Raw genomic sequence first — 27,599 nt, 5'->3', positions numbered from 1 at the left:
TACTTGCATAATTACAAGCAATTTTATTTTGCAATTACAATGTTTATGGAAATAGAATAACTTTTTTTCAACCACCAAGTAGAATAGACCTACAAAATCTGAACAATGTGGTCAGAGCATAACTCAGGATCATGGATGTAACTTTAAATTTTTTTTTTTTAACATTTATTTATTTTTGAGACAGAGAGACAGAGCATGAACAGGGGAGGGGCAGAGAGAGAGGGGGAGACACAGAATCTGAAATAGGCTCCAGGCTCCGAGCTGTCAGCACAGAGCCCGACACGGGGCTCGAACTCATGGACCGTGAGATCATGACCTGAGCTGAAGTCGGACGCTTAACCGACCGAGCCACCCAGGCGCCCCATGGATGTAACTTTAAATATATACATTGGGGCACCCGGGTGGCTCGGTCGGTTAAGCGTCCGACTTTGGCTCAAGTCGTGATCTCGCGGTTCGTGGGTTCGAGCCCCAGGTCAGGCTCCGTGGTGACAGCTCGGAGCCTGGAGCAAACTAAAGAAATTACTAACGAGCTATTTCCCTTCTTTTTTTTTTTTTTTGTGCCAAGTCTTCAAAAATCCGATGTGCATTTACCCACTCACCATACACGTCCTCTCGGTCCTGTCACCCCGCCGGGCTCTGTAGTGGCCATTCCCACGGCTGCTGCATCGGACAGAGCAGATCCGAGCATTTCACGAAAAGGACGTGTCTGTGTATCACGTGTGAACTATGAACACCCTGTATGAATAACACGCATGCGGATAACATCCCATCCTTCCCAGCACACCAACAAACCAACAGAAGTGTGGTTCATCTGTATTACGAATTTGCACGCGGCGTTAAAATGAACGACGTGTCCCCTATTTCGGACAGGAAGAGATGCCTCTGGGATGTTAAAGCAAATTAGGGTACAGTGTGTCCATCATAGGATCTCAAACTCTGTGTGTGGGGGGTTGGGAAGGAAGAGACTCACAGGACACAGGTCAAACAATACGGTCACAGTGGTGACCTCTCGAATGTAGGAATGGGAGGGACGGACAGGAGGAAAGATTCTCACTCCTTATTCTGTTTATGTGCACATCACTTAATCTTTTCTGGTCGTTTCTGTTGTTTATACTGATCAAAGGAAAATCACGGTAAATTCCTTAAGGTCATCCAGACTCTGTCTCTCGCACCCCCTCCCCCTGCAAGACAGCAGGTTCCGTGGGCCTGGCTGGGACAGTGGACAGCCAAGCTCATGGGGACAGGTTCCCGGTCTCCTGCTCAGCCATCCCCCACCCCCGTCCCCACACCACCCCAGGAATTGGGTCCCTTTTGGAGCCAGACAGACAACTGAGAGCCACAGACACCTAAAACATTCAGATAATTCTTCTCTGAGGGTCGCCTAAATATCCGGCACCAAGCCAGCGTAGAGAAAGAAAAGTTGGGTGATACAGTTCCTGCCGAGGGGAGCCAGCTCTGGACACGGTACAGGAGGGGCGCAGAAGACCCCCATTTTCGCACAGTGGGGAGGACGAGGGGGAGGGAGACCCGGGGGGAGGGGCTCTGTGATCTGCAGAGAAAGGCTGGGCTCAGTGCTCCAGGCTCCATACTGGGTGACCTTGGGTGTGTCCCCCCCCCCCCCCCCCCCCCCGCCTCCAGGTGTCGGTTCTCTCCTCTGAAAATGAGAACAGCTCCTGGAAAGGATGGGGCTGAAAGGAAGGAAGAAGGCAGAGCACGGGGCACCGCGATGGAGTCTGTCCTGAGGCTGCCAGGAGAAGCCACCTGTCCGGGGCCAGCGGCAGCCCCCACAGGAAGAAGACTCGGGCCGGACTCCAACCCCCCTGCGGCTGCAGCCCCCCCAGAGCCCGAGTGGCAGGCACCTGGTTGAGCCCAGCCAGCCCCCAGAAAGGATTTTTGTCCCCATCGTTTTGGATGGCTGATTACAGGATAAGGGATGTAGCTTTAAATACACACCGGAAAGAAATAAAATGTGACAACGCAGAGATGTAAGTAGGGGTGGGGGACAGCAGCGGACAATTACAACAGGGACGTAGGGAGAGGTGGGGGGGTGGGGTGCTGAGGACCCGGTTGTTAATGAGCAGCCCCCGTTGGGCTCCAGCCACGTTCCCGTGTGAGAACACAGGGCCCAATGTTCCCACAGTTCGACATTTTTCAGGTGAAAACAGAAACGCAGGGGCGCCTGGGTGGCTCAGTCCGTTGAGCGTCCGACTTCGGCTCAGGTCACGATCTCATGGTTCGTGGGTTCGAGCCCCGCGTCGGACTCTGTGCGGACAGCTCGGAGCCTGGAGCCTGCTTTGGATTCTGTGTCTCCCTCTCTCTCTGCCCCTCCCTTGCTCTCTCTCTTACTCTCTATCTCAAAAATAAACATTAAAAAAAACACAGAAATCCAGACATTTATGAAAAATATCCACATTTTGAAATGTTAACAAATGGTTTCAAACCATTCTAAACCTGATCGAGACAATACTGCGTGTTTGAATTTGGCCTTCAGGCCACCAGCTGTCAGTCTCTCGTGAGGCAAACTGGAATGACTACTGTCTGCCTGGCACCTTCTTTGCTGGGGGACCCCCCTTGCCGCACCCACATGGCCGTAGTACAGCTCCCGGACCTCTTGGTCACTGTTGGTGGGTCCAGGAGGGGGCCTCTGACCCACGATGGTTTCATCAGGGTTCTTACCTGGAATGTCTTAAGATCCTTCGTCCCCACCGTGGAAGAAAACACAAGAAAAGCAGGTCGGGAAACACTGTAGTGGTGACCTCCGTGTGCCAGAAGTCACTTTCCCACGACAAAGATGTCCCAAACAGAAGCAGAGAGAGTCCGAAGGGCAGCTGAGTCCTGCCCGGGGTTGGGGGCTGATTCTTCTCCTTGTTGGGGAGAAACCCCCATACGTGGGGGAGGAGACCCTACATAGCCCACAGGAGAATGTCATCCCAGGTGCTCTGTCCAAACTTGCCGGAAGGAGCAAGCCAGGCGCCCCCCAGAGTGTTCTTTTTGTCTGTTTGTTTAATGTCGATTTATATTTGAGAGACAGAGACAGAGACAGAGAGAGAATGCGCAAGCAGGGGAGGGGCAGAGAGGGAGACACAGAATCCGAAGCGGGCTCCAGGCTCTGAGCTGTCCGCACAGAGCCCGACGCGGGGCTCGAACTCACGGACCGCGAGATCATGACCTGAGCAGAAGTCGGACGCTTAACCGACCGAGCCATCCAGGCGCCCCCCGGTGGTATTTTCGATAGCCGCCAACCTTACGGGGCATGGCGTTCGGGCTGTGAATCAGCATCGGCCTTCAAGGCAGGTTCTTACTGGTGCAAATTAGCTATACCTGGTATGTTATACCTGACCGCACGGCAGCTTCCAACTTTCTTCTCCTGAAGCTTGTAGGAAATAATCATTGTTCTGTTTACTGATTGGGGGAGGGGGAGTGGCAGCTATTTTGTGGACAGACTGAATGCTTCCAAGTAAATACGATCCGTTATTAGGGTTTTTTAAACCTAGCTTTATGGAGCATTATAGTAAGGAGGAGACAATGTTTATGAAAGCCTTTTGTAAAGAATGAAAATCTATTTAAGCGTGAAGGAATGTTATTATGAAACAGTCTGTGTGGAGGACGTGCCAAGTGAGGGATTCATTCATTCACTCACTCATTCATTCATTCAACAAATATTTGTGAGTGCATGGCACCATTCAGCAAAATAGGGGCGCCTGGGTGGCTCAGTAGGTTAAGCGTCCGACTTCGGCTCAGGTCATGATCTCATGGTCCATGAGTCCGAGCCCCTGCGAGGCGCCGGGAAGTGACCCTGCGACACCACCCCCCCTCAGAGCCAGGGGGTGGCAGCCGGAGAGGCCAGGAGGACAGAGCCTCCCCTCTCCCTATGCAGCTGAGAAGGTAGAGAGTGGGAGGCAGCAGGGGCACGGGTAGCAGAACATTAAAAATAGAAGAAACCACTGGAGTCAGAAGTTAGAATTTGGTGACGGGTTGGGTGGGGGACAGAAGAGAAGGGTCAAGGTGTCTGGCGTAAGCAGGGGGAGAACCGGCGCCTCATCCTGAATGGACTGCTCACGGGGAGGTTTTGGACATCACTGGAGAAGCACGTTAAGACATCCAAGCCAGAACGCTGAGCAAGCAGTCGGATATGGCTCGCTCTCCTTTGGGCCCCAGGACAGGAATTCCTGACCTTCGAGTGCGCCCAGGAGCCCTACACCGTCCAGCGAAGTCCACAGGCCTCCGACGCAGGGCTAGCTCCCGCAGACACCGCTATCGGGCGAGCTATCCCGGAAGTCACGGGAGAGAAAGCTACACAGACCAAATTAAGACGCTTGAGCTACGGGGTTCCTTGAATCAACTTGAAACGCCTGATTTAACCTTCCTGCAGAAAGAGCCTCAAGACCGGGTAGATCACACACACAGAGTCCAGCAAGGCAGGAGAGCACGCCATCTGAACCTGGGTCATGCAGTGTGGGTATGTCTCTCTTCCCGCTGCATCAGCCAGCCAGGCAGTGGGGTTACGAACCCCGGGGCTGAGAATGCTCAAAGCCCCTCCACGGAGAGCCTGGAGCCCACTCACAGAGACACGGACAAGCGCGGCGGGTCACAAGTAGCCTGCTGAACAGACAAGCATTTTACCTGCAATTCTTGGGCAGCGCCGATGGGGCCACAACGGGAGCATGTGAGCACCAAGGGGCGAACCCGGAAGTGGAACGATCACGTCTTTTGATTTGGTTACTCTCTAATTATTTGATTTGTTGCATCACAGAGCCCAATTATTCTATTTACCTTCGCCATACCTAAGATTCTTCCCTATGCCTCGCAACCTACCTGCCTGCTCAACGTCAAGTGTCTTAAGCTACTAGCTTGCTTCTCCATGCGGACCACGCTTCATGAGTTTCATCGGTCCTGTTCATTTTTCGCGTCCGCCCTAGCAGAACTGAGTATTCTCAGATACAGCACGTAGGACTACAATGTTTTATTTTTATTATTTATGTTTTTAAGTAGGCTCCACGCCCACGTGGGGCTCGAACTCACGACCCTGAGGTCAAGCGTCCCACGCTCTTCCAATCCAGCCAGCCAGGTGCCCCAGCTACTGTGATGTTTTATATGGCTACAATAAAATGCATAGGATTATAATAAAATAAAATGAAATTAAAATATAAAATAAGATAAAATACAAAGTAAAATAAAATCACAAAATAGGATTGAAACAGAAACGTAAAAACAGTTCTATAGCAGCAGGTCCTCTAATGACGGCAACTTCGAGGGGCGAGGAGCCTACCTGCCAGGTGCGCGAAAACACCTGCGAGGTGAATCCGTGCACCCGATTCGCGATGCGGTGCTGGCGCCGGTCCGCTTGGGCCCCGGCGCTCGAGGACAGTCCCCAGGGCACTGGGGAGCTCTTACTAGCAGGGGGACCGGGGCAGAGCTCGCGGCGGAAGCAGGCCAGCCCCTCCACCCCGGGGACTGACGGGCTGGAAGGCGGAGCGAGCTCCACGCCCCGCCCCTTGCCCGCAGCCTCCGCCCGCCGGGCAGGCGCAGCCGCCGGCACCGGGGAAACACCACCCCTCCGGCCGGCAGAGGGCGCGCGCGGCGGGGGGGGGGGGGGGGGGGGAGGGGGAGGTGTGCCCCGAAGACGCGTGCGCGGCGGCCCCGCCCCGAGGACGCGTGCGCGGAGGGGCGTGCCCGAGGATACGCGCGCGTTGGCCCCGCCCCGAGGACGCGTGCGCGGGGGGCGTGCCCGTGGCGCGGCGTCAGCAGTCCGGCGGGGAGCGGCGGAGGCGGCGTGGTCGGCGGCGGCTCGGGGCGCTCGGGCGCCTGCGGGGAGCGGGGAGCGGGCGGCGGCGGGTGTAGGTCGCGGCGCGGGGCTCCCGGAGCGGCGGCGGCGGCGCGCGGGGACGATGGCGGCGTCCTCGGACAAGCTCTACCGGGTCGAGTACGCCAAGAGCGGGCGCGCGTCCTGCAAGAAATGCAGCGAGAGCATCCCCAAGGACTCGCTGCGCATGGCCATCATGGTGCAGGTGCGCGCGGCGCTTTGTGCGCGCCGTTGGGGGGGGTCCGGAGGGGGAGGGGGACCCGAGGGGGAGGGGCTGTCCGCAGGGGCCCGCCCGCCCGCGAAAGCCTGCCCCGGGGCGGGGCAGGCGGGGCCCTCCGCTCTGCAGAGCTGGGGGCCGCGGTAGCTCTGCTTCGGGGGGGGGGGGGGGGGGTTCCTCGTCTCCCTGCCATCCGCCGGGGGAATGCACGCGTGGGCTTTTAGAGCCGGTCCGGTTCTGACCCACCTCGTGCTGGAAGGTTTTTGTCCTCCGTTGGTGATGGCGACTGGCGTGTAAGGATTCGTTTAATCTGGTTTTCGGTGTCGTTTCAACATTCGCTCACTCTCGGTTTTTTCTTAATTGTGCAAAACTATGCGAGTCCGCGTCCTTTCCGGAAACTGCATTCACTTTTGGCCTCATTCGTGGTTTGAAATCGTATTTTCCCCAAACTTTCCACGTTCACAGGCGCGCTCTCTTCCTGAGGCCTTTCCAGCTGTCTCGTTTGAGTAAGAGTGGCTGCAGGGGTGCCCCTCGCCCCTAGAGGCTTCTGGGCACGTGGGGGATGCCCCCGGGGTGTATGACCTAAGGCCCCTGCCACGGCGTGGTTGGGGGGGGGGAGCTCCCAAATCCCCCGGCCCCCAGTATGCTGGTGGTCCCTGCCCTCCTCCCCGCCAACATGAAACTTCTGGTAGCTGTATTCAGTGCTCATGGTCCAGGTAACTTGATTTTCCGTCCCTGCAGGGAGGCAGCAGCGTGTTTTAGGAACAACCAGATAGTCTTCGCTGGGTTTTCAGTACTTAACCAGTTGGAGAAGGGTGGGTACGTCCAGATAGAGGCTGTGTTGTCATCGTACCCTCAGGGCCTGCCGCCCCAGACATAAGCATTCTGCGAACCAGGAGCATCACCGGGTTAGGTCCTAAGGGCAAAGGGAGAGACCACCACCCCACCCCCTGCCTTGGCAGTCATCAGTTTGGTTAAGCGAAAGACGACTGGTAAACAAATCGTGCCGTACTGGTGCGCGTACCACCCCGGAGGGCTGTGCACTAGCATGGAGTGCCTGGGTGGGAGCTTGGTCAGCATTTGTTACGCACAGAAGGGGCAGGAAGTCGAGACTGGAAAAGCAGACGAGGCCTGCCGTTTGGAAAGCGTTACCTCCCTCGGAGGCTCTCTGATCTTAAACCTGAATGTAGGGGCTGCCTGATCTTAAGCTTCCTCCCGTAACGTTGTTAACTACATGGGAATTAACATTTCACAAACAATTAAAAGAAGCAGCTCCCTCACAGCGAAGGGGCTCTTGGGAGATCTGGGGGTTTGAAGAAGAAATTTACATCTCTGGAAGAAATTTACATTTTTAGCAGTTACTAAGGCTAGATAAGATTCCTATTTCCTAATTGTGTATATAAGCAGCAAAGTAAAAGTAAAATCTGTACCTGTGGATTTTTGTCACCAGCAGTAATACTAATATAGATATTTTTATATCACTTTACGTTTGCTGGGGATTTCTCAAAATAACCCGTTATGCTCATCAGTATTCAAAGTTACTGCAGTTGGGAGAGTAGGTGCTAAGTCTTGTTATTTAATGCTTTAAAGCTCACTGTATCCCACTGAATTTCGGTGTTTTGATGATTATTTCAGCCTAATCGGTTTCTCTTGTGAGCCCGTGTGGGCCGTTGTGCGTGTTTAAATTTCATTCCGAGAAAAGGACGTTCGTAGGCTTCTCTACTCAGCCAGAGAGGACCCTGTCCGATAGGGAAGGACAGACCGAAGACCTCAGGACAGCCAGTGTAAAGCTTGAGTAACGCTGTTGGATACAAAGGAGGGGCCCTGCGTCTGGGGGAGTGGGGGATGGCCCTACGGAGGAACTGATTCCTGGACCAAATAAAATTTAGCATTCTGGGCCCTTGATGGCAAAAGAAATAATTATTAAACGTAAGTGGTTTTCTGGGACTGTAACCGGGGGTGGAGTTTTAATTCAGAATGGAAAGTCTGGTCTCGTAGGCCGAGCTGGTGGAGGTCAGAAAGAAAGAAGTCATTCTTCTCCCACTTGGATTTCAATACTTTTCTTTTCCATTTGTATGGGAGGGTTGTTATCAGATACCCGATGCCTTAGGTGGTGGGCCCTGAGACAAGCTCCAGGGATCCACTGGGCCTCTCAGCCTTCGGGGAGGTGGGGGGGGGGGGGGCGCTTTGGGCAGGGAAAGGGTTGTGCCGGGCTCCTCGTCCTGCGTGGGGCTGGAGAAAACCGCGGGTCACACACGCTGTGTCGCTCTGTGCTGTGTGCGGATGGAAGCAGAGGGGCCCGGTGAGGACCTTGGCACTCGGGAGGTGCTCAGTGTTTTCTGGGTGCACAGATGCTGCCTCTCACGGCCGCCAAGTGGAAGCACCGTCTGGTGACCTTGTTCTGGTTCCCTTCCTGCCGTGTCCTCGTCAGTCCCAAGTTCTAGGGTGAAGCCTTGCTTTGATGAGGGGTCCTTCCTCTCGAGGGAGGATGGGAGCCCCCACAAGCCCCCCGCTGCCCTCAAGCTAGTGCTGTGAGCACACCCTTGGGCTGCACCTCTAGGTCACCCCACGCTGCGTCGGTGGTTGGGACACGGCCCCCAGACCAAGGTTTAGGGGGCAGGTGTGGGGCCCCACCAGAGCCGGGGAAAAAATGCCACGCATGTTCCGGTGCGGGGCGAAGGCACTGGGCCACCTGCCTCCTTTGCGCGAATGTGTCCCAGCATTGCAGAGGAGGATAGACAAGGGGCACCGGGGCCCGAGGAGCCACGTGGAAGCCACTGCGACGTGCAGGCACGGTGGCCAGACGCTTCTAGGCGTGTCGGCTACTTTGGTGGAGCCTTGAGACCCAGAACACAACACAAGTCCGTTCTCCAGGGCCTTTTGTTGGGTTTGGAGGCCATCTCTTCCTTAGCAGGAATTCTCCCTGCCCTCCTCGGTCTCCCCTCCGGACGTGAGGTGTTCCTACCTGGTGCAGGACAGGGGCATTGACCGAATACTCACCCTGACCGGTGGGGAGCTGGGGAAAAGCCTTCTGGGGGTCTGAGGAGGTGGGGACCTACCGAGTAGGGCCGTGGGGCATCTGGGCCCAGAGGACAGCGATGTGCTGCACACAAGGCTGCTTGCTCAAGAGCCCTTGGCGTGCCCTGGTGAGAACCTTCTGTCTGAGTCTGTGACACTGTGAGGCCACTCCCCCGGGGTGGGGGGTGGGGGGCTGCTTGGGAGAACTTGTCTCTGCTTTTCCAGAATATTTCCCCTGTCCGACGGCTTCATCCAGAAATTTCTACGTGGTATTTATTTTTGATGCTGTTTTATTTTTATTTTTTTCCACCCGCATGGCGTTTGGCTCTATCTTCTATAAGAGCAGGTGGTTGGGGCCTCCGTCACTTTGGTCAGAACCGTTTGTGCGTTTTGAGGTAGCTCTTCCTGCCGAGCGAATGGCATGGCGGAAGGACCTTAGTGTCCGGTTCGAGCGGGGCTGAGGCACTTGCCACCTGTGTGCCGCTCCCCCCAGACATCTGCGAGACGGGGGTGCCGCTTCTACCCGGAGGACGGCCTGTGCACGGTGCCAGGGACCCAGTAAATGCCAGCGTTAGTCCCGCTCTGCCTGGCCCCCGTCCACACCCGCTCCATCAAGCCGGACAGCTCGGGCTCCGGGGCAGGGGGCCTGATGCTGTCGCGTCGCTCTGGGACGCCCGGAGCCCGAAGCATCGGGAAGCCACCACGAGCAGGGAAGCAGCTTCCCCGTGACCGGATCTGCAGTTCCCGCATACTGAAGGCTGGGGGGGGGGGGGGGGGGGGGGGAGGCAGGGGCTTCTGTCCCCTAACCCCCCCCCCCATCCTCCCTCAGAGAAGTCCGTTCATTCCACTCCCCTCGCTGCTCCTGCTGCCAGCCTGACACTGTTTCCTGACACATTTTCCCTGCTTTGCGCACGATCTGCGACTTGTTCTCATTATTCCAACTGCAGAGGTGCTAGAAGAGCCCTTTCTGGGCCACACGGGCCCTTTGAGTCCAGGCCTGAGCGCGGTGGCAGCTGGCTTCCCCGGCAGGCACGGAGAGGTGGGGTCAGGTCGCAGAGCGGGGTCCCTCATCCAGAGAGCACAGCCTCAGCACCGAAAGGCAGCAGTCTTCCAGGCGGTTCGGGAGGATCTCCAGAGATGCCGCGTTTCCCACTTTGTGTGTGATGTGGAGAATACGGCACGGCTGTCCTCCTTTTTAAGAACGGGAACCTCGGCTGCTGAGGCCTGGGCGTCGGCGGGGTCGGGTCGGCTGCTGGCTCACCTCTCTCTCTGCTTCTCTCCTAGTCGCCCATGTTCGATGGAAAAGTCCCACACTGGTACCACTTCTCCTGCTTCTGGAAGGTCGGCCACTCCATCCGGCACCCTGACGTAGAGGTGGATGGGTTCTCCGAGCTCAGGTGGGACGACCAGCAGAAAGTCAAGAAGACCGCAGAGGCTGGAGGGGTGACAGGTGCGTACGGACCAGGAAGGCAGCGGGTCTAGTCCCCCAGCCCCAACTCAGGAGCTTCCCCGCGACCTTTTCTGAGAAAGCAAAGAATTGAGCCTTTAGCCGCTCCCCGCCCCCCCCCCCCTCCTTTTCAGACGTGCGTGTGTGGAGAACATGATGCCAGTGTGTTATTTCAGGGCACTTTGGTGACGTGGGATTGTCCTGTGGCGAGGTATTTGACTTTTCACGATGCTGGAAATGGAGCTTTTCTTTTTGGGGGGTGTGTGTGTATGTGTGTGTTTAAGATTTTTAAGTAATCTGTATATCCGTCATGGGTCCCGAACCCACCCACAACCTCGAGGTCAAGAGTCACACGCTTGGTGACTGAGCCAGCCAGCCTCCCGGGAAAGGTAGCTTTTTGTTTTCTCGTTGCCGTTTTGTTTCTCATCGGCCTTTTTTTTAGCACGGGTTTAGGTTTGCAGCAAAGTTACGCAGGGTGCAGAGCGTTCCCGTTGACCTCTTGCGCCCGCGTGTTGGCCACAGCCTCTCCCTCTGTCTCCTCCAGAGCGGTGCTTCCGTTACAACTGGTGACCCTATGTTGACACCTCGCTATCACCCAAAGTCCATGGTCTACATCAAGAGCTCACTCACTGGTGATGTGCATTTTATGGGTCTGGACGGTGTACAGTTGGCCCTTAACATGGGTTTGAACCGTGCAGGCCCACTTGTACGTGGATCTTTCTCGATAAATTTAGTATGGTACCATAAACGTTTTTCTTTTTCCGTAACGTTTTCCTTTTTTCTTTTTTTCTTTTTTTTTTTAATTATTTATTTTTGAGAGAGAATTCATGAGCCGGGGAGGGGCAGAGAGAGATGGGGAGAGAGAATCGCAAGCAGGCTCCGCCCTGTCAGCCCCGGGCTCCTCCGTCGCTATGAAATCACGACAGGAGCCGAAATCAAGAGTCGAATCTCAACCGACTGAGCCGCCCAGGCACCCCCTGTATGGTTTTCTTAATAACGTTTTCTCGTGTGTGGTTTACTTTATTGTGAGGACGGTATTTAACATGCACAAATCCGCGGAAGACTAGGTGTTGATCAACTGTTGGTTAGGAGCAGTAGGCTCTTGGTAGTTACCTTTTGGGGAGAATCAAAAGTTACAGGTTTTCAGTGCACGAGGAGGTCCGCGCCCCAACTCCCGCGTTGTTCAAGTGCCAAGTGTTGGAATCACACCGTATGTAGTCTTTTCAGGTTGGCCTCTTTCACTCTGAAACGTGCATTTTTAGGGGTGCCTGGGTGGCTCAGTGGTTAAACGCCTGCCTTTGGCTCAGGTCGTGATCTCACGGTTCGTGGGTTCGATGCCCACCTCGGGCTCTGTGCTGACAGCTGGGAGCCCGGAGCCCGCTTCAGATTCTGTGTCTCCCTCTCTCTCTGCCCCGCCCCTGCTCACGCTTTGTCTCTCTGTCTCAAAAATAAATAAACGTTTTTAAAAAAAGAAAAAAAATGTACGTTTCAGGGGCACCTGGGTGGCCCAGTCATTAAGCATCAAACACTTGATTTTGGCTCGTGTGCCCACGTGTGCGCACGCTTTCTCTAAGTAAATAAACGTTAAAAAATGCATTTCAGGTTCTGCCGTGTCTCTTCATGGCTTGATAGCTCATTTCTTCTTAGCGCTGGATAATACTCCGTTGTCTGCACGGACCGTGGGTTGTCCGCTCGCCTGCAGAAGGACATCTTGGTTGTTTCCAGGTTTGGGAAACCACAAAACCACTGTAAACGTCCACGTGCAGTTGTCTGTGCGGACGTGTCTTCAGCTCGTTTGGGTAAATAACCAGGGAGCGTGATTCCTGCATCATACAGTGAAAGTCTGTTTACTTTTCTAAGAAGCCAGCAAACCCTCCTGGGGCGGCTGCACCATTCTGCATGCCACCGGCAGCGAGGGGGTGACTCCTCCCCAGTCCTCGAGGGTGTCCCTGCTGTGGGTCAGGCCCATTCTGATGGGCGCAGAGGGGTGTCCTGTTTTAATTTGCAGTCCCCTGGCGCCGTGACGCAGAGCATGTCATCCTGAGCTCCTTGCCGTCTGCAGCTCTGCTCCCGTGAGGACGCTGGATATTTCCCCCTTTGTCATTTGTCCTGTGATCATTGGGTTTTAGAGTTCTTCGTAGATCCAGGAGAGCCGTCATCTATCAGGGGTCCTCTGCAGACCTCTCGTCCGGCTTGCCTTCTCTCATCCTCTTGGTTGTCACAGGGCAGAAGTTCCCAGTTTTAGGAAGTCCGGCTAATTAACGGATTCTTTCTTTTCTGGGTTGTGTTACGGTGTTGCATGGGAACGCCATCGCCATGCCAAGGTCAGCTAGATTTCTCTCCCGTGTCCTGTGCTGGGACAGAACAATCCTGCCCTGATTCGTGTCTGTTCTCCGGGTACGTCTTTTACACTTAAGTCTGTGGTCCATTTTAGGTTAAGTTTTGTAAAGGGTGCAGAGTGCCTGCATTGATTTTTGTGTGCTGCTGTCCGTTATTCCAGCACCACTCATTGAAAATGCTTCTTTTGTTTTGTTTTGTGTTTTTTTATTTTGAAGTGGGGGAGGGGAGGGTGCAAGAGGGAGAGAGCGATCCAAGCAGGCTGTCGCCGACGGCGCAGGTGCGGGGCTTGAACTCATGAGCCGCGAGGTGATGACCTGAGCCGAAATCAAGAGCCAGACGCTTCACCAACTGAGCCACCCAGGCGCCCTGAAGATTGGTTTTTCTCCCGTATGTCACCTTTGCCCCTTTGTCAGACATCAGTCGACGGCGGATGTGTTTCTGATCCGTGTGCTGCTCTGTTTAGCGGTCTGTCCTGCCAGCCCCACGCCGTCTCCATGGCCGTAGCTGGAGCCTAAGTCCTGAGGTCAGATGCTGTTTGTCCTCTGACTTTTTCACCTCCAGGATCGTGTGGGCCGTTCCGGGTCTTCCGCTTCCGCGTAAACTCGAGTCCGCTTGTTGATACCACAAACCTAACTTGCTTCAGACGCCTTTGAACCTGAAATAGTTTCCCGTCGCTTGTCGGAAGTCTCCCCCGACTGCGCTCTTCTGTCTCTGCTTTCCTAACCCGGCCCTTCTCCGTTGAACCCGGTCTTGTGACTCTGGGCCTCGGCGGGCGCCGGCCGCCTTCCGCCCCCCGCGCAGGTGCTGGGCTCTCCCGTCCTTCCCGCGGTGCAGCCCGTGTGTCTCCAGTTGCCACTGGTCCGCGGGAAGCTGGGAGGCCCGGGACCCGGCTCAGACTCCAGAATGAGAGTAACGGCAAGTTTACGTGATTTGGTAATAGGAAAAGGCACAGTAAGTTTGTTATAAATGTGTTTCGCTTGTGAAGTCATCAGGCCCCACGTTGGGCTCTGCTCTGACAGCACGGAGCCTGCTTGGGATTCTCTCTCAAAATAAACTTAAGAAAAACCAAAAAGACGAGCCTACAGTCTGACAAAATATCTTTAAAAAGGAGGAAAGAGGAAAGAAAAGTTTCTGTTCAAATGTCGATTCACGTGTGTTAACGTTATTTCTTCCCTGCAGAAATGGGATTCTCCCCCAAGTGCATCTGTATTAAATGCTTAGTTTTGTGTGTGTGGTGAAACACACGTGGCATAACGTCTACATCTTAGCGACCTGTAAGGGTCCGTTTCGGCAACGTCGATATTTTCACGCTGTGGTTCGGTCATCACCCCCCGTGGCCTCCAGAACTAATTTATCTTCCCAAACTGAAACTCCATACCCATCTGCGGCACCTGCCGTGCCCCCCCCCACAGCCTCTGGTAACCACGGTTCTTTCCGTCTGAATTTGGCCACTCCGGTGCCTCGTGGGAGTGGAACCACACACTTGGCGTGTGTCCTCAGAGTCCACGTTGTAGCAGGGGTCAGAACTGCCTGCCTTCTTAAGGCCGTATCCGTACTATGGATGGACCACGTTTTATGAATCTGTTCACCCACCGATTGACATTTTGGTCGTTTCACCCTTTGGCGGTTATGACTCACGTTGAGGCAAACATCGGTGTACAAATACCTGTTCCAGACCCCGCTTTCTGTTCTCCCAGGTACGTGCCCAGAAGTGGATTTGCGGGGTCACACAGTAATTCTGTGTTAGATTTTTGTGTAACTGCCATACTGTCTTCCACACGGGCCGCGTGATTCTACATCCTTGCCAGCAGAACACAGGTTTCCAATTTCCTGACACCCTCACCAGCACTTTGTTGTCTGGGGTTTTGTGTCTGTGTGTGTGGTTTTTGTTTCTCCTGATCGTCCTAAGGCATGATGTGTTATCTCCTGTGGTTTTGATCTGCATTTTCCTAGTGATTAGTGATGACCTACGTTTTATTTATTTAAAAAAAATTTTTTTAATGTTTATCCTTGAGAGAGCGCGCGCGCAAGTCGGGGAGGACGGGGGCGGGGGGGGGGGGGGGCGGGTCACAGAGATTTCGAAGCAGGCTCCAGGTTCCGAGCGTCAGCACAGAGTCAGTCACGGGCCTCGAACCCACAAACCGTGAGATCGTGACCTGAGCCGAAGTCGGACGCTTAACCGACTGAGCCACCCAGGCGTCCCTAATGACCTACATTTTATAATTCATCATTCATTTTCCATGTTGAGAGTCATAAGGTTCCATCCTTATTTTGTGAAGGCGTGCGGTATTTGTTTATTGAAGGTTTGCTAAATTTTGTGCACCATTCAAGACCCTTGACGCGTTGATGTCATGGCACCCTCACAGCAGCCCCGAGTCAGTTTTCATAGACGAGGCACTGAGAGGTGAGGTAACCGGGCTAAGGTCATGCCAAGGGTGCAAGAACCAGGTTCAAGTCCAGCCACGGGTTTTCAGCCGTCGCGCTGCATTGCGGATTGAGCCGCTGCAAGTTCGGTTCTTTGATTCTGACAAGTGGGATTCCCGCTTGAAGCAATGACCTGATCTGAGGCCTTGGATGCCCGCATCGCTTAGACACGTGCATTTACGTGCCTGCCTCCACCTCCTCGCCCTCGAGGATTTGCATTGCTTTGTGCTCCTGGTAGGGGTGGGACACCTCGTTGTGTTTATCAGCAGTTTCCTTAATTTGGTGTTTGTGTCCTTGCCTCATCTTTTAGGGCATTTTGTCTTTTTTTTTTTTTTTTTCCAACGTTTTTTATTTATTTTTGGGACAGAGAGAGACAGAGCATGAACGGGGGAGGGGCAGAGAGAGAGGGAGACACAGAATCAGAAACAGGCTCCAGGCTCCGAGCCATCGGCCCAGAGCCTGACGCGGGGCTCGAACTCACGGACCGCGAGATCGTGACCTGGCTGAAGTCGGACGCTTAACCGACTGCGCCACCCAGGCGCCCCTGTCTTTTTTTAAGTGAAACAGAATGTACTAATTCTTTATCAAGATCTTTTTAATACAAAGATTTCCTTTTTTAGTTTATTTATTTTGAGAGAGAGCACGTCATGACTGTGGGAGGGGCAGAGAGGGCAAAGAGAATCCCAAGCAGGCTCCGGGCTATCAGCCCAAAGCCCAGGGTGGGGCTCAAACTCAAGAACCGTAGGATAGTGACCTGAGCCAAAACCAAGAGCCAGATGCTTAACTGACTGCGCCCGCCCCCCCCCCCCCCCCCCCGCCAGGTGCCCCAATACAAAGATTTTTTTTTTTTAAGTACGCTCTACCCCTGACGTGGGGCTCGAACTCATGACCCTGTGATCGAGCCAGCTGGGTGCTCCTGGACGTTTCTCTTTGAAGCATATTTCTGTGTTTTGCCACATGGAAGCCTCATCCTGTTTGAAATGTCCTGTAGTCCTGTCTGCTCAGTCTCTGGTTTTGGTCTTATTCTTAACTTACTCACCTGGAATTTTTAAAATAATTTACATGCAGGGGCGCCTGGGTGGCGCAGTCGGTTAAGCGTCCGACTTCAGCCAGGTCACGATCTCGCAGTCCGTGAGTTCGAGCCCCGCGTCAGGCTCTGGGCTGATGGCTCGGAGCCTGGAGCCTGTTTCCGATTCTGTGTCTCCCTCTCTCTCTGCCCCTCCCCCGTTCATGCTCTGTCTCTCTCTGTCCCAAAAATTAAAAAAAAAAAAAAAAAAAAAAAATAATAATAATTTACATGCAGTTCAGGGAGTTTTGACAAATGCGTGCCCTTTGTGACATACACCCCATCGAGGTCGGGAGCATTTCTGTTCCCCCAGAAAGTTCCCCTGTGCCCTCTCTCTTACCCTCCCCACCTGGGTAACCACTGCTCTGATCTCGGTCCCCACGGATGAAGTCTGTGTGACTTAGGATGTCCGAAGAAGAGGGAGAGAACGTGCTCCCAGAAGCCCCTTGCCCACAGCATGGCACCTGTGAGCCTCCTCAGGTTGGCCGTGTGGTCAGTTCGTGCCCTGGGTTGCCGAGGGCTGCTCCCGGGAAGGAGCACCGTCTGTTCCGCATTCTTTTGTTGCCGGCTTTGGGCGGCTGCAGGTACAGCTGCCGTTTACATTTGTGTCCAGGTGTCTATGTAACACGAGCTTCTGTTTCTCCGGGTGATGACCTGGGGGTGGAGCGGGGGTTCACTCGGTAGGTGTGGGCGACCGTCCTCCCGAGTTGTGTCCCCCCGCCCGAGGGATGTGAGCGTTTTGGCTCGTCCACGGCCTCGCCCACACTTGGCCCCGTCATTCTCTGGGGTCTTAGCCACTGACGGGTAGTGTAGTGAGACCTTGTGGTTTTAACTCGCCTTTGTCTTTTTACTGAGTTGTAAGAGTTCTTACAATATTCTAGAGGCAGGTCCTTTATTAGATGGAAACAACATGTGAATACCTTTTTCCATTCTGGGGCCTGCCTTTTTGTTTAATCACTGACGTTTTATGAAGAGCGGTCATTGATTTTCTTCTTTTTTGGTTTGTGCTCTTGCCTCCTGAGACACGTTTGCCTGTTCACGGATCGCGAAGATAACTCCCTTAGGTTTCTTTGGAAATTCCGTAGCTCTAGCGTTCACACTTGGTTTCTTGATCCGTGCGAACCGAACGTTCGTGTCGGGTGTGAGGAAGGGGTGGTTTTGTGTGTGTTCCGTGTGGATACTGTTTTGTGCCCACACCAGTTGTGCAAAGACTTCTTTGTTAAAACCAGCTGACTGCGTAACTGTAGGTCTGTCTGGACTCGGGCCCCTCGGCGGGGTGTCTTCACTCCGCGGCCTCAATTCCTAGTTTCACGGGACGTCGTGAAATCGCAAAGTGAGTCCTGCAGCTTTGTCCTTTTTCAATACGGTGCTCACCTCTCCGGGTCCTTTGTAGTTCCTTACAAATTTTGTGGCAAACGTATCGATTTCTTGCCCGAAGACACTTGCTAGGATTTTGATTAGCATCACCTGGAATCTGGATCAAACTGGATTGATGTACTGATATATTAATAAATTGAGCCAGTCCATAAACGTGAGGTATCTCTCCGTTTACTTGAGTCCTCGTTAATTTCGGCAACCTCCTAACGCTTTCCGTGTAGAGGGTTTGGGTGTCTTGTAAATCCGTGATTAAGCATTTTATGTGTTTAAATGCCACTTAAACAGACGCGTGGCTTACTTTTCTTCTCTAGTAGGTTTATGTGTATTTAGAAACGTTTCATATACTGACCTTCGGTTTTGCAAATTTGCCCAATGCACTTAATGGTAGGAGTCGTTTTTTTGTGTATTCCCAAGGATATTGTGCACGTGCAATCACGTCACATACAGGTGATGGCTTTACCGGTACACCTTCTGGCTCTTTCTTTTGCACGAATGCACTCGCTGGAGCCTCCGGTTCAATGCTGCTTAGACGTGGTGGGAGAAGACAGCCCGTCTTGTTCTCGGTCTTAGGAGAGAAACATCCAGTCTTGGAATTCCTCTTATGGAAGAATCTGCCTTGGTCCCGCATCCCTGGCCGTTTGTCCCCGAGACTTCTTACTGCGCGATGGCAGCTTGCCCCGCGGACTCCGAAATGCCGCCTTCGCTGTGTTTCTTATGTGTCCTTGTGTCCTTCTGTGTCGAGAGACTCCCTTTAATTCCAGCACGTAATTCTGATAAGCAGAAGTGTAACGGAAACCAGAAGGTGGGCCCGGAATTTAGCACGCCGTGTGGCTTTCCTAATAAGCGCGGAGGAGGCGCTTTGCCGCGCGAGGTGGGGGGGGCCCAGAGGCGGCAGAGCCGGGAGGTGAGCCGGCACCAGCCGGAGAGCCCGTCCGGGGAAGGGCTGTGTCTCGTTGCCAGAAAAGCCGCTCTGTTCACCAGCCGCCACTGGAAGCAGACGTGGGTGAGGGGGGCCGGTCGTCCCGCCTGAAGCCCGAGGTGGCCCGTGGACGAGGCCCCTCTGAGGCTGACGGGAGCGTGGCTGTGTTCCATCCTTCAGGCAAAGGCCAGGAAGCAGGTGGCGGCAAGGCGGAGAAGACGCTGGCCGACTTCGCGGCAGAATACGCCAAGTCCAGCAGAAGCACGTGCAAGGGCTGCATGGAGAAGATCGAGAAGGTGGGCACCGGGGCTCGAGGAAGTTTCGAGAAAGCGTGGGTTTCGGCGCAAGCTCGGCCCTGGCGGTCAGACGTGCCGCGGAGCCCGCGCGGCCACGTGGCATTCCGGCTCGTGGGTTTATTGTCAGTCCCGCGGGCCCTTCCCGTGTACGGACACGGTCCGGGGTGGGCGGAATTGCCGGGAGGCGCTGCTGGCCGTGGGGCTGCCGGGGTAGCGTCCCGGGTGGCGCTCCGAGGCCCGCTCTGCTCGTGTCTGCTCCGGGCCGGGAGGACCTTCTCGGCGTCAGCATGTCCTCCGGTGCCCGGGTGGGTGGGCAGGGAGACGGCCGGCGGGAGCTGGCCCCATTTAAGACGGGACTGCTGAGGGGCGCCTGGGTGGCTCCGTCGGGTGAGTGCCTGACTTCGGCTCAGGTCGTGACCTAGCAGTTTGAAAGTTGGAGTCCTGTGTCGGGCTCTGTGCTGACAGCTGGAGCCTGGAGCCTGCTTCAGATTCTCTCTCTCTCTCTCTCTCTCTCTCTCTCTCTCTCTTTCTTTCTCTCTGCCCCTTCTTTGCTCACACTTGTCTCCTTTCCTCTTTGAAAAATAAATAAACGTTAAAAAAATTTTTTTTAATAAAAATAAAATGGGGGCCGCCGAGGCTCGGGGTAACACACAGTCCTCGGTGCAGAAAACATTCAGACCTCACAGCGTCCCTGGCGTGGACCCGAGGCCCCGCCGGCCCTCGTCACCCCAGGCCCCTGGGTCGCCGGCCCTCTTCTTGGTACCACGTGTGTTTTTTCCTGCAGGGCCAGATTCGCTTGTCCAAGAAGATGCTGGACCCGGAGAAGCCCCAGCTGGGCATGATCGACCGCTGGTACCACCCAGACTGCTTTGTCAAGAACAGGGAGGAGCTGGGCTTCCGGCCCGAGTTCAGTGCCAGCCAGCTGAAAGGCTTCGGCCTCCTCACCCGGAGGATAAAGAGACCCTGAAGAAGCAGCTCCCGGGAGTGAAGAATGAAGGGTGGGTGTGGGGCCGTGGGAGGCGCAGGGGAGGGGGGCTCGGGAGACCGCGCGGATTCCAGGCCACTCCCGTGCCTCCCTTTGCTGACAGTCGGCACGCAGGGGTACGGGATGATGGGCGGGGGCAGAGGACATGGGGACGTGCAGGGCGTTCCCCGCACGGGTCTGCTCCACAGACACCTGGGACCCTCTAGCCCTCCACCCCCACCCTGTCCCAAGAGAGGAAGGCTCTCCCGCCTAGGCCAGCCACCACGTTTCCTGTGACCCTTGCACAGCCCGCTCCCCGTCCCCGCAGCATCTGCGCCTGTGGACGTGGCCCAGTGTGTCTGGGTCTGATGATGGTGCCGGGAGGGGGGAGCAGATGGCACGTCCCCTGGTTCCGTGCCGGGAGCGGTGTGGGCTTCCCGTGGTGCTAATGTCGGGACGGTAAGCCTGTCCCTGCCGATCCTGGGTGGCGCTCGTTCTTGCCCGTTCCGTCTGCTGGTCCCTGCGCCCCAGGCACAGCGAGGGAGGCGTGGAGGGGCTACGCGTGGTGTGCGCCCTGCTCCCTGGACTGTGGCTGTGGCTGTGAGGATGGGGGTGACCCTGACCTCCCTGTCACCGAGCTGCTGTCCTGCGCCGTCTGGGGTCGTAACACACAAGTTCGTTGTGCAGCACACGCAGCCGTGGAGTATGTGAGAAAGGTGGGAAATCAGGGGTCAGTAGTCCTCAGGACGGGCGCGCCTGGGGGGCTCGGTCAGTTGAGCATCTGACTTCGGCTCAGGTCACGATCTCACAGTTCGTGGGTTCGAGCCCAGCGTCAGGCTCTGTGCTGACAGCTCGGAGCCCGGAGCCTGCTTCGGATTCTGTGTCTCCCTCCCTCTCTGCCCTCCCCCCTCTTGTGCTCTGCCTTTCTCTCAAAAATAAAGAAACATAAAAAAAAAAAAAAAAGTTAAAGGACAGAATACCCACCTTGAAAGCTTTCCTACTAAAAAAGTCTGGGGGCGCCTGGGTGGCGCAGTCGGTTAAGCGTCCGACTTCAGCCAGGTCACGATCTCGCGGTCCGTGAGTTCGAGCCCCGCGTCAGGCTCTGGGCCGATGGCTCGGAGCCTGGAGCCTGTTTCCGATTCTGTGTCTCCCTCTCTCTCTGCCCCTCCCCCGTTCATGCTCTGTCTCTCTCTGTCCCAAAAATAAATAAACGTTGAAAAAAAAAAATTTAAAAAAAAAAATAAAAAAGTCTGGTACAGGGGCGCCTGGGTGGCTCAGTCAGTTAAGCGTCCGACTTTGGCTCAGGTCATGATCTCACAGTTCGTGGGTTCGAGCTCCTCAGGTCACGATCTCCCAGTTCAGAGGTTCGAGCCCCGCGTCAGGCTGTGTGCTGACAGCTCAGAGCCTGGAGGCTGCTTCGGATTCTGTGTCTCCCTCTCTCTGCCCCGCCCCTGCTCACACTCTGTCTCTCTCCCTCAAAAACAAACAAAACAGAAATTAAAAAAGTTCTCAGGACAGTGCAGCTCGTGGTGTGGGCAGGGATGCTAAGCTCACATTTACGCTGTATCGCCACCCGGCCTTGACCGAGCCCTTGTGGTTCATCAGGCACTGTGCTGGCGGGGGGGGGGGGGGGGGGGGGGGGGGGGGGGGGCGTGTAGCCATCAGCACAGCCCCGGGAGTGGGTGGTATCCGCTGCTTCGTGGATGACAGAAAATGCAAGGCTTTGAACTCAGGTCTGTGACAGCTGAAACTTAGCCACTGGGACTGCTCTGTTTTAGGGGGCTGATGGCGACCCCCCGTGCCTCCTTCAAGTCCGGCGACTGGTGACCAGCCACGATGGACCAGTTAGCAGTGCCGAGACCCCATTTGGGGTTTGAATGGCAGTGCAGTCCCACCTCTGAGAACAACCTGATGGCCTTAGGAGCAGCCCTCAGGCTCAGCCCCTTGGCCATCTGGCCCTGCCAGAACTTGCCAGGCTGCTTCGTTTGTCGGTCCCTGCCAGAACTTGCCAGGCTGCTTCGTTTGTGCCAAGAGATACATGGGTTTTCGACATCAGATGGGACCTGAGCCCTGGGTCCTTTACCAGCTGTTCCAAGGCCCTGGGATACCTGCAGCAGCACAGTTCACCGTAAGGTGCATGAGGCCAGTTGCCAGTACCCCCTGGGCCTCCTGCGAGCGCCCGAGGGCAGTGAGTGAGCTGTGCTGTGATCGCGGCCGGCACGTGGCGTTACAGGGACGTGGAGGTCTTGCGTCCCCCGAGTCACTGGGTTCCAGGGCTCTGATGGCTCTCTTTCGTCCCGTGTCTCTTTCAGAAAGAGGAAAGGCGACGAGGTCGATGGGATGGATGAAGTGGCCAAGAAGAAATCTAAAAAGGAAAAGGACAAAGACAGTAAGCTCGAGAAGGCCCTCAAGGTGAGCTCCGAGCGGGGCGCCCGCACTCATCATTCTCCGTTCTCTTCCCTCGTTCCAGGGATATGTACGTACCGCTTCACGAGACCTCCAGGATTCCCCCACCCCTCACAGTTGTTAATAGCACGGCTTCCCCCCGGGGTCTCTTCCCTCCCCGCACGGGACACAGCGCTGTGCGCACTGGACCCGGGGGCCGCTGGCGAACGTTGCAGGTCGAGTGCCCGGCCCGGACAAGTGGCTGGAAGAGACACTCGCTCCCTGTTTCTCGAATGAACACCTCTTGTTTACAAGAGGGGTAGAAGGCGTGCCGTGAAAGGGGCAGGAACCACCTGTTAACTCCATAGCCGTTGGCAGATTTAGCTCTGTGTTGATTATGCGTGTGTTGAATCAGAGTAAAAATTATTGATGAGAAAATGCTGGGTGTTCGGGAAAACCAGGGAGAACTGTCAGTCCCGTTTTGGGAACGTGATTTCCATGAGCTGTCCGCTCGGCTCTGAGCGTTTTTCCGTCCTGCCGGTGCGAGAAAGATGAGAAGCAGCATCTGATCTGGTTCCAGCCACTTGATGAAAATCACCGGTTCGGTGCGATTGTCGATCAGTGAAACGATGTCTGTCGTGCGTGAATCCGGACGCGGTAGAGTTGGTTTTATTTCGCATTTGCCCCCAGTGGGTTTGGCGTTTTCTTGAGTGCAGTCAGAGGGAAATCCGAATGTTCCCCAGCAGCCCCAGCCTCCGCGTCCTGGGCCAAGAAGGTGATGCAGTTCCTGCTTCCTCTGATGACCCTCATGCCCTCGTGTCCGTGGCTGGAGACACCGTTCTGGTGGCGCAGGGAGGGCAGGGACGGGAAAGCTGAGAGCAGGTGCTGATGTGTGTGGGAACACTTTGTTGGTGGAATTAAAATCTTCCTCGCTTGGGGGGGCGCCTGGCTGGCTCGGGAGAGCATGTGATCTCGGGGTCGTGAGTTTGAGCCCCCGGTTGGTTGGAGAGATTGCTTAAAAATAAAATCTTAAAAGGGAAAAAAAAAAAGACAGTTAAAGTCCTCACTTGGTGCAGAGAGCGTCCCCATGGGGCGGCAGGGGCCGGCATTTTCACCTCTGGTTTGCAGGGGTGTGGTCTGCGGCCAAGAGGTGAACAGTTTGCCTGTGGCCCTAGCAGGGAGGAGGCTCGCCCCGCGCGCCCTGATGTGGGGAGGCTGGTGCCATCCTGGGCAGGGTGGTGGTGAGGATAAGCGAGATGTGGAGCGTAGGCACTGCGTGAATACGCCCCTGAGACTGAAAACTCCATTTCCCGAGTGTAGGTCTGTTCTGTGCGATCCGCTCGCCATCAAGGTGAGCGGGGGTGCTCGTCCCTACTCACCTCCGGGTGGGAGAACACCCACCCCCGTCGTCCCTGAGGCGTGAATGTTGGGGCGGGGGGTGAGCCTGCTGCGCCCCGGCTCTTCCCCAAGGGAGTCGGTCCACGGGGGGCTGGTTCCAGGGCCGGCTCTGGGTAGAAGCGGGATTCTCGGAGCGGGGCCAGGGCACTTCCCTGTCGCTGACGCCAGCTTGGAGGCGCGGCTCCGCTGATGCGCCAGGACGCCGCCGAGACCGAGCAGGGTGGGGGCCCCCGGTTGGGTCTCTGGACGGAGCCGGTCGCTCAGCCGCCTGGCTTTCATCCGCAGGCCCAGAACGAGCTGATCTGGAACATCAAGGACGAGCTAAAGAAAGCGTGTTCGACAAATGACTTAAAAGAGCTGCTCATCTTCAACAAGCAGCAAGTGCCCTCCGGGGAGTCGGCGGTGAGCTGCCCTCTGCTGAGTGACCTCGGGGCGGAGGGGAGGGTCCACCGTCCACATGGCCGCCGTTTCCAGGGCTGCGAAGACTTTTCTATATACATCACTCTGCATCTAGGGTTTTGGGGAGACTGGAGTGGACCATGTGTCTGTCTGCCTTGTGCGTTCGCACCACACACTTTGGCCCAGGTGCCCGGGGCCTCCAGGTGTTGGGGGAGTGGAGCCGCCTCATTTCCCCTGGTTTCCCCACTGGCTCTGGGGACGCCCTGGCCCTCCCTTTACTCCTCAGCCACCCAGGGGTGGGGGCTGCGGCGTGTCACGTGGACACAGCAGTCCGAGCTCCCCCGGGAGCCCAGCAGCGGGGGGTCCGGAGGCGGGGGTGGGGGGGGCGAGCCCTCCTCTCTGACCCGCTTCTTACCGGCTTCAGATCTTGGACCGAGTGGCCGACGGCATGGTGTTCGGGGCCCTCCTTCCCTGCGAGGAATGCTCGGGCCAGCTGGTCTTCAAGAGCGACGCCTACTACTGTACCGGGGACGTCACTGCCTGGACCAAGTGTATGGTCAAGACACAGACACCCAGCCGGAAGGAGTGGGTGACTCCAAAGGTAAGGGGGGTGGTTCCCGAGCTTAGCCAGAAAAACAACCTCACCCCCCTCTGGGCTTGTCCACACCACACGTCCCCACGACTGGAGTACAGCGTTCCCCAGGCTCCTTCACGGCGAGGTCGTCCTCGCGGTCTGAACGCAAGATGGCGTTGTCAGGTCCGTACGTTTGCACACTCCCAAGTCTTCTAACGGGAGGACAGTTCTGTCCGATTGTGTAAAACCCTCCTGCCAAGATACCTGCTGATGCGGTGCGGCCTCTGTGCTGGGCGCTGTTCTGGACGGGGGGGGACGGCAGATGCGTGGACGAGAGTTCCTTTTCCGGAGGCCACGTTCTTGTCTTAGTGCTGGGGGGGGGGGGGGGAGGGGGTTGGGCCCAGAGTTCAAGTATCTCCTCTCGGTCTTGGTTGGTTGTTTGTTCTAATGGAGCTGCATATTTTCAATGCAAAAAACTCATCTGGGGCCCTCGGCTGGGACTCTCCATACCCGCAGACCCGCGCGAGCTGGCGCCCGGCCGCTGGGGCAGAGCAGTGGCGCCGCCTCTGCCGGGGACCGGGCTTCGAGCCACATCGGGTCATCTCGCTGCTGTGTGCACAGAGGCCCATGGGTGGACCCCGGAACCGTCCCCCGCACCCACGGCCCCCGAGCGCCGCTCACCCCTCCCCTGCCGTGGTTACAGCCCTGCCCCGCTCTGTCCTGTGTACTCGCTCTTGAGCGATTGCTCGAAATCAACTCTGAACTCTGATCTCGTTTCTCGCACCCTTAAAATCTTCTGGTGATTCCACAGGTCACGTGAAGCATTTTCCTGGTTTTTCTGAGTGTGCAAGTACTGCACACCCGCCTGTGGTATTCGTGTTCCTTTTACTATCTTTGAGGAAACAATAAGGCCGTAAGGACAGGAACTAGTTTGTGTTTTATATGCCAATTGCGCGGCATTTGTTCATTTCTTTTAAGTTTATTTAGCTCGGGAGAGACAGAGACTCCCTGAGTGGAGGAGGGGCAGAGAGAGAGAATCCCAGGCAGACTCCACACTGTCAGCACAGAGCCACTGCAGGACCCGAACTTGGAGCCGTGAGGTCACGACCGGAGCCGAAATCCAGTGTCTTACTCTTAACTAACGGAGCCACGGAGGCGCCCCTCTGTCTCTATTTTTGGAGGGTTAGTTTTCGAAGCCACCTGCACGTGTAAGATGTGTTTGCAGGCCGACGGTAACTTGCCGCCTGTGCAGAGTCACAGAGTCACGGAGCCGAGTGAGACCGCAGCCCGAGGGCCGCGGCCAGAGTCGAGGGCACCTCCGTAGCTCGGCCCTCCGGGGTTGCCCAGGACCCGTCTGGCTCCGTGGGCCTTCTGCGGCCTCTCCGCTGCCCTTGTCCCCCTCGAGTACCGTTCCCCCCGCCCCCGCACGCACACGCGCTTCCACGAAGTCTTCAGCCCCCGGCAGTAGGGAACCGAGCACGCCACGTTCCCCGAGCCCCACAGCGCGCCAGCCACGAGGCTTTGCGTGCGCCCTGCTTTCTCGGTCCTGGCTGCCTAAGCGGGTCACCGCCTCCGAGGAGCCCGCCTTCCCAGAGCTCCTGTGTGGGTCACGTTGGCCTCGGTGGTAGAGCTCAGCTCCCGTGTTAAAGTTCCCCTTCAGGCATCTGGCCCAGTCAAGACCGACCTTCTTGCTCGGCGGGAGAAACGGTCTTCAGAACGTCGCTGTGAGACGTGGCATGCCGGGTGCCCGGTGTGTGGGAGGTGGTCTGCGTCCTCTCTTGTCCGCGGGCGTTCACTGAACCCGGGGTAGCAGGGACAGGCCCTTGAGCGAGTGACGCAGGAGCGCGGCCGCTGGAGGTCGCCCGGGATGGAGACGGACCGTGCTTGGGACAGGGTCCGTGGGGACACCGTCATCGGGCTCTCTGTGGCCACGGTCCCTTCTCTTGTTGTTTTTTAGTATGTATTTTGAGAGAGTGCGCGGGGGAGGGGCACAGAGAGAGTCCCAAGCAGGCTCCGTACTGTCAGCTCGGCGCCCGACTCAGAGCTCGATACCGCGAACCGTGAGATAGATCATGACCTGAGCCAACGTCAAAAGTCCGATGCTCAACCCCCGAGCCCCCCCTCCCCGGGTGCCCCGGCCTCGTTCCTTCCTAGGAAGGGAGGGGAATTGCCTGATTTCCTCTCAGGAAGTAATCTCTTTCCCAGTATGGACAGTCCCCGTAGGCTTTCCGTCGGGAGAGGGGCATGTGACCCTTGAGGGGCCACTTGAGGGTGAGGCTCCAGCAGTGGCCCCCCCCACCACACGGTCAGCTGATGGGGGAGGGGTTCGCGTTTCGTGTTTTATTTAAGGAAACCGCTTACGGCGTCCACGTGGAAGCGCCAGAAGCCAGTGCCGTATTTGCGATAACTGTGTACTTCGTGCCGGAAGCTTCACGTCTCCTAGGTCGCTCCTTACTGCGAGAGGGGAAAAAAAAATTTGCTTTGTTTAGACGAACCGAATCCTCTTTGTTCTGTCGGGTGGTGGTTTCGAGGGAGAACCGGTTTCTTAGCTGAACCTTACGTGATTTCAGGAATTCCGAGAAATCTCTTATCTCAAAAAACTGAAGATCAAAAAACAGGACCGAATATTTCCACCCGAGACCGGAGCCCCGGCGCCGGCACCCCCACCCTCCGCGGCCTCGGCGCCCACCGGCGTGAACAGCTCCGCCCCGTCAGGTACAGCCAGGGCGGCCTCGGGGAGGGTCCCCGGGTCCCCTGGGTGCTCTGCCGGCCTGCTCCCCTCCGCACAAGGGGGACGCTCGGGAGGGGCGCCCTAGGGAAGGCCGGGCCAGCACCGCCTTGCACAACCGCCCCAACCCTGTCTGGGGCTTCCCATTCTGGGGTCTGTGCCGGACACCCGAAGCGTGGGAGGGTTACTTCCCTCGGTGTCGCGCGGGCCGAGCTTTGAGTGACCATCCTTGACGGGGCTGCTT

General features: G+C 56.3%; 1 protein-coding gene across 1 annotated transcript in view; it reads left to right on the top strand.

Annotated features, from left to right (window-relative positions):
- The first annotated feature begins 5,743 nt into the window (after nt 1-5,743).
- PARP1 (poly(ADP-ribose) polymerase 1) overlaps nt 5,744-27,599 on the top strand; it is a 38,935-nt gene continuing 17,079 nt past the window's right edge. The window contains 9 exon segments of the mRNA XM_058702397.1: nt 5,744-6,008; nt 10,323-10,488; nt 18,792-18,907; nt 19,692-19,851; nt 19,854-19,905; nt 22,184-22,283; nt 23,940-24,056; nt 24,478-24,654; nt 27,198-27,342. Of these exon segments, the coding sequence (XP_058558380.1) occupies nt 5,889-6,008; nt 10,323-10,488; nt 18,792-18,907; nt 19,692-19,851; nt 19,854-19,905; nt 22,184-22,283; nt 23,940-24,056; nt 24,478-24,654; nt 27,198-27,342 (1,153 nt within the window). The 5' untranslated portion in view covers nt 5,744-5,888.

This window comes from Neofelis nebulosa, chromosome 15, assembly GCF_028018385.1.
Source record: "Neofelis nebulosa isolate mNeoNeb1 chromosome 15, mNeoNeb1.pri, whole genome shotgun sequence".
Taxonomy (NCBI): domain Eukaryota; kingdom Metazoa; phylum Chordata; class Mammalia; order Carnivora; family Felidae; genus Neofelis; species Neofelis nebulosa.
The sequence above is the reverse complement of the archived record's forward strand: the minus strand, read 5'-3'. Positions and strand labels throughout refer to the sequence as shown.